At 44.5% G+C, this 6,928-nt stretch overlaps 1 protein-coding gene across 1 annotated transcript in view; it reads right to left on the bottom strand.

Moving 5' to 3' along the window:
- NOX1 (NADPH oxidase 1) overlaps positions 1-6,928 on the bottom strand; it is a 34,461-nt gene that overhangs the window by 2,161 nt on the left and 25,372 nt on the right. Inside the window, 2 exon segments of the mRNA XM_060137535.1 lie at positions 3,917-4,041; positions 4,237-4,383. Of these exon segments, the coding sequence (XP_059993518.1) occupies positions 3,917-4,041; positions 4,237-4,383 (272 nt within the window).

Here is a 6,928-nt window from a genome sequence, read left to right as displayed (position 1 = left end):
AAAAGAAAGCCCATACACATTAGCAGTCACTCCCCATTTCCTCCCAACCGCCCCCACTCCCTGCCCTAGACAATCAAGTATACTTTCTGTCTCTAGATTTGCCTATTCTGAACATTTCATAAAAATGGAATCATACAATATGTGGCCTTTTGTGTCTGGTTTCTTGCACTTAGCATACTGTTTTCAAGGTTCCTTCATGTTGTAGCATGTAATATACTTCATTCCTTTTTACAGCTGAATAATATTCCTTTGTGTGAATATACCACATTTTGTTTATCCATTCATCTGTTGGTGGACACTTGGGTTGTTACCACTTTTTGGCTATTTTACATACATTCACATACAAGTTTTTGTGTGGACATATGTTTTCATTTCTCTTGGGTATGTACTTAGGAGTGAAATTGCTGGGTCATGTGGTGATTCTATGTTTAACATTTTGAGGAAATGCCAGAGTTTTCCTAAAGTGCTGCACTGTTTCACATTCCCATAAGCAACGTGGGAGGAACTTGCCTACAGTTTCCCCATTTCCTCGCCAACTCTTGTTATTGCCCTTTTATTATGGCCATCCTAGTCCTGTCTCCCCTTTTGTATGTTTATTTTATTCCTATCTACTGTCTCCTGATCTGTCTATAAATATGCTTAGATCATCCTTAAACTAAATATGTATTTCCTGGACCCTGCCACTCCTCCAACCCTGTTGACAATACTCCTCTAGTATTTCCTCCCTTGGCTTCTGTGATACTGCTTCTACACATTCTCCTACTTCTTCCCTGGCTCATCTTTCTCCCTTCCCACATAATGTACGCATTCCTTAATACAACTTCAACTATCATCAACCCGACCAATAATTAACATAATCTCTTTTGTTTATATGCTGTTTTACAGTTTACAGAACATTTTTAATATATTGTCTTGCTTATTATTCACAACAATCCTGCAAGTGAGTAGAGCAGGCGCTTACTAATATAAACCCCCATTTTACATATGAGGAATCTGAAGATCAGAGGGCTTTGTAGCTCAAGGTCCCAGAACTAGAAAGTGTCAGAACTAGCAGTAGGACCCAGGATCATCTGAATCTGAGTCACTAAGTGTTCTCTCCGCTGCCTTCCTGAAGCCTTTCCTGATCACCCCATATGGACATAGACTTTTTCTCCGTGTCCATGTACCTGCTTCATGGAGTGCATCATTCTGCTTGAGTTGATTATATGCATCTCTTGTTAAAATGTGTGCTCCTTGAAGGCAAGAACCATATCCTATTTTTCTTTCAACCTCCAAATCTTTTAGAATAGTGTGTGCTGTACCCTATAGAAGGTAACCAATAATGTTTGTGGAATTGAACTGATCTTCACCTGCCAACTTGTTCCAAGGATTTATCTAATACGATCAGCTTAATCTTCCCATTGGAATAGCTTATTTTATGGCTGATTTTCATGCTCTAGCATGTCTCAGAACCCCTCAGAAAACTGAGGTCAGGTCATCAGTTAACTAGTTAATACAGTCCAAACCCTTGTTACTTTAAGTAGAGGTCATTAAGGCCCAAAACAATGCATTTTTTAAAATTTAATTGTAGTTGACTTTTACAATATTGTGTTAGTTTCAGGTGTACAGCTTCAGATTCTTTTCCATTATAGGTTATTACTTCCCTGTGGTATATGTTACAATCCTTGTTATCTGTTTTATATACAGTGGTGTGTATCTGTTAATTCAATACTCCCAATTTATCCCTCCCCCTCCCCTTTCCCCTTTGGTAACCATAAGTTTGTTTTCTATGTCTGTGACTCCGTTTCTGTTTTGTAAATAAGTTCATTTGTACCATTTTTTTAGATTCCACATATAAGTGATATTATATAATAGTTGTCTTTGTCTGACTTCACTTAGTATGATAATCTCTAGGTCCATCCATGTTGCTGCAAATGGCATTATCTGAGTAGTATTCCTTTTTTTTTGAAAGAAATTTATTATTTTTTACTTATTATCTATTTTTTGGCTGTGTCAGGTCTTGGTTGCAGCATGCAGGATCTTCGTTGCGGCTTGCGGGATCCTCCACTGCGGCGCGTGGGGGCTCCTCATTGCCGTACTCAGGCTTCTCTCTAGTTGTGGCCCGTGTGCTCAGTAGTTGCAGCACGTGGGCTTAGTTGCCCCACGGCATGTGGGATCCCAGTTCCCCAACCAGGGATTGAACCCACATCCCCTGCATTGGAAGGTGGATTCTTAACCACTGGACCACCAGGGAAGTCCCTGAGTAGTATTCCATTGTGTGTGTGTGTGTGTGTGTGTGTGTGTGTGTGTATCACATCCTCTTTATCTAGTCATCTGTCAATGGACATTTAGGTTGCTTCCATGTAAATAATGCTGCTATGAACATTGGGGTGCATGTATCTTTTCGAATTAGAGTTTCCTCTGGATATGTGCCCAGGAGTGGGATTGCTGGATCATATGGTAACTCTATTTTTAGGTTTTTTTTTTTTGTGGTACGCAGGCCTCTCACTGTTGTGGCCTCTCCCGTTGCGGAGCACAGGCTCCGGAAGCGCAGGCTCAGCGGCCATGGCTCACGGGCCCAGCCGCTCCGCGGCATGTGGGATCTTCCCGGACCAGGGCACGAACCCGCATCCCCTGCATCGGCAGGCGGACTCTCAACAACTGCGCCACCAGGGAAGCCCTATTTTTAGTTTTTTAAAGAAACCTCCATACTGTTTTCCATAGTGGCTGCACCAATTTACATTCCCACCAACACTGTAGGAGGGTTCCCTTTACTCCACACCCTCTCCAGCATGTACTACTTGTAGACTTTTTGATGATGGCCATTCTGACTGGTGTGAGGTGAAACTTCACATTGTAGTTTTGATATGCATTTCTCTAACAATTAGCGATGTTGAGCATCTTTTCATGTGCCTGGTGGCCATCTGTATGTCTTCTCTGGAGAAATGTCTGTTTAGGTCTTCTGCCCATTTTTTGATAGGGTTGTTTTTTCTTTTTTGATATTGAGTGGTATGAGCTGTCTGTATATTTTGAAAAGTAAGCCCTTGTCAGCTGCATTGCTTGAAAATATTTTCTCCCAGTCTGTAGGTTTTTTCATTTTGTTTATGGTTTCCTTTACAGTGTAAAAGCTTTTAAGTTTGATTAGGTCCCATTTGTTTATTTTTGCTTTTATTTCTTTTGCCTTGGGAGACTGATCTAAGAAAATATTACTACAGTTTATGTCTGAGAATGTTTTGCCTAGGTTCCCTTCTAGTTTTATGGTGTCATGTCTTATATTTAAGTCTTTAAGCCATTTTGAGTTTATTTTTGTGTATAGTGTAAGGGAGTGTTCTAACTTTATTGATTTACATGAGGCTGTCCAGCTTTCCCAACACCACTTGCTGAAAAGACTGTCTTATCTCCACTGTATATTCTTGCCTACTTTATTGAAGATTAATTGGCTGTAAGTGTGTGGGTTTATTTCTGGGCTCTCTATTCTGTTCCACTGATCTATATATCTGCTTTTGTGCCAGTACCAAGCTGTTTTGATTACCACAGCTTTGTAGTATTATCTAAAGTCTGGGAGGGTTATGCCTCCAGCTTTGTTCTTTTTCCTCAGAATTGCTTTGGCCCAAAACAGTGCATTTGAATTGTTCCCGTTCTCTATTTTGTTTGGTAAGACAACCAGAACTCAGTCTCTTTGCCTCACTGTTTGAATGCATGTGGGGACAACAAATGTCTTCTCGTCAATTACAAGATCAAGACCCTTATTTCGCTGAAACGCCACAGGAAATTTCCTCACTTTTAAGCAAGAATCTAAGATTGGTGCAAATAGTTTTGGCCCCAGAGATCTTTCCCAAGAGTGTTCAACATGCTGTAATACTTGTCCTAAACCTAAATCTGCAAAATGAATCAGTTCTGCAAAATCAATTCTGTAACTAGAAGAGAATACACTTACTTGGGGTGGGTGGTAGCTATTGTAGAAAACTCATTGTCCCACATAGGTCTCCCAAAGGAGGTTTTCTGTTTCAGACCTGTCAGGATATCAGTGGCCTTGTCAAAGCTTAATGCTGCATGACCAGCCTGGAGTCAGAGAAATAGGAAGTTAGAAAAAGCAGGTCCTGATAGCTGCCTCTTCCTTCAGCCACTTTTAAACTTGGGTGTGAAGGTGAGAACAGGTAGGAAATCATAAGAAATGATTATTTCTAATCAGCATGCATTATGTTTCGTCTGACATTCATCTTGCATCTTGGGAATTAGTCTGTTGTTTGAACTCACAAAGTTGCAGTCCCATCCGGTGAGGAAAAGACGGTAGTTTAGGAAACCCACTTTGCCTAATTCCTCCATCTCCTGTTCCAGGGAAACCAATAGGTCATTGAACCAAGCAAACGCACCTGTCTCCCTGTAGATCCAGTAGAAATAGATCTGGAATCAGCAAAAGAGAATATAGCCTTATTAAGTGCCCTTTACAATGTGCACTATGGTGACATGATTATGTACGTATACACTATATTTGTTGATCCAGTCTAAGAGTGACCTGAAAAAATCACCTCTACAATACAGCAGACTTCAGGTGGCATTAATGTCCAGAGTCCTAACAACTTCCCTTATGGAAAGAGAACTCCAACGTCAGCTTTAGTTCAAAGTGATTTTAAACTCCAATTGAAAATGAAGACCCAGAGGACTTCCGGGAAGATGGCGGAAGAGTAAGACGCGGAGATCACCTTCCTCCCCACAGATACACCAGAAATACATCTACGCGTGGAACAACTCCTACGGAGCACCTACTGAACGCTGGCAGAAGACCTCAGACCTCCCAAAAGGCAAGGAACCCCCCACGTACCTGGTTAGGGCAAAAGAAAAAACTAAACAGAGACAAAAGGATAGGGACGGGTCCTGCACCAGCGGGAGAGAGCTGTGAAGGAGGAAAAGTGTCCACACACTAGGAAGCCCCTTCGCGGGTGGAGACTTCGGGAGGCGGAGTGGGGGAGCTTGGGAGCCGCGGAGGAGAGCACAGCAACAGGGGTGCGGAGGGCAAAGCGGACAGATTCCAGCGCAGAGGATCGGGCCGACCGGAACTCACCAGCCGAGAGGCTTTTCTGCTCGCCCGCCGGGGCGGGCGGGACTGGGAGCTGAGGCTCCGGCTTTTGTCGGAGCGCCGGGAGAGGACTGAGGTTGGCCGCGTGAACACAGCCTGCAGGGCGTTAGTGCACCGCGGCTAGCCGGGAGAGAGTCCGGGGAAAAGTCTGGACCTGCCGAAGAGGCAAGAGACTTTTACGTCCCTCTTTGTTTCCTGGTGCACGAGGAGAGGGGATTAAGAACGCTGCTTGAGAGAGCTCCAGGGACGGGCGCGAGCCGCGGCTAAAAGTGCGGAGCCCAGAGACAGACATGAGACGCTAAGGCCGCTGCTGCCGCCACCAGGAGGCCTGTGTGCGAACACAGGTCACTAGCCACACGCCCTTCCGGGGAGCCTGTGCAGCCCGCCACTGCCAGGGTCCCGGGATCCAGGGACAACTCCCCCGGGAGAACGCACGGCGCGCCTCAGGCTGCAACGTCACGCCGGCCTCTGCCGCTGCAGGCCCGCCCCACACTCCGTGACCCTCCCTACCCCCCGGCCTGAGTGAGCCAGAGCCTCCGAATCAGCGGCTCCTTTAACCCCGTCCTGTCTGAGCAAAGAACAGACGCCCTCCGGCGACCTACACGCACAGGCGGGGCCAAATCCAAAGCTGAGCCCCTGGGAGCTGTGAGAACAAAGAAGAGAAAGGGAAATCTCTCCCAGCAGCCTCAGAAGCAGCGGATTAAAGCTCCACAATCAACTTGATATACCCTGCATCTGTGGAATACCTGAATAGTCAACGAATCATCCCAAATTAAGGAGCCCTGTGGATGAAAGGCTCTTAGTGCTGCAGCCAGGAGTCAGTGCTGTGCCTCTGAGGTGGGAGAGCCAACTTCAGGACACTGGTCCACAAGAGGCTTCCCAGCTGCACATAATATCAAACAGCAAAAATCTCCGAGAGATCTCCATCTCAACGCCAGCACCCAGCTTCACTCAACGACCAGCAAGCTACAGTGCTGGACATCCTATGCCAAACAACTAGCAAGACAGGAACACAACCCCACCCATTAGCAGAGAGGCTGCCCAAAATCATAATAAGTCTACAGACACCCCAAAACACACCACCAGACGTGGACCTGCCCACCAGAAAGACAAGATCCAGCCTCATCCACCAGAACACAGGCACTAGTACCCTCCACCAGGAAGCCGACACAACCCACTGAACCAACCTTAGCCACTGGGGACAGACACAAAAAACAACAGGAACTACGAACCTTCAGCCTGCAAAAAAGGAGACCACAAACACAGTAAGATAAGCAAAATGAAAAGACAGAAAAACACACAGCAGATGAAGGAGCAAGATAAAAACCCACCAGACCTAACAAATGAAGAGGAAATAGGCAGTCTACCGGAAAAAGAATTCAGAATAATGACAGTAAGGTTGATCCGAAATCTTGGAGATAGAATGGACAATAGAATGGACAAAATGCAAGAATCAGTTAACAAGGACCTAGAAGAACTAAAGATGAAACAAGCAACGATGAACAACACAATAAATGAAATTAAAAGTACTCTAGATGGGATCAATAGCAGAATAACTGAGGCAGAAGAACGGATAAGTGACCTGGAAGATAAAATAGTGGAAATAACTATTGCAGAGCAGAATAAAGAAAAAAGAATGAAAAGAACTGAGGACAGTCTCAGAGACCTCTGGGACAACATTAAATGCACCAACATTCGAATTATAGGGGTTCCAGAAGAAGAAGAGAAAAAGAAAGGGACTGAGAAAATATTTGAAGAGATTATAGTTGAAAACTTCCCTAATATGGGAAAGGAAATAGTTAATCAAGTCCAGGAAGCACAGAGAGTCCCATACAGGATAAATCCAAGGAGAAATACGCCAAGACACATATT

This window comes from Lagenorhynchus albirostris, chromosome X (genome assembly GCF_949774975.1).
Source record: "Lagenorhynchus albirostris chromosome X, mLagAlb1.1, whole genome shotgun sequence".
Taxonomy (NCBI): domain Eukaryota; kingdom Metazoa; phylum Chordata; class Mammalia; order Artiodactyla; family Delphinidae; genus Lagenorhynchus; species Lagenorhynchus albirostris.
This window is presented reverse-complemented; position numbering and strand designations above follow the sequence as displayed.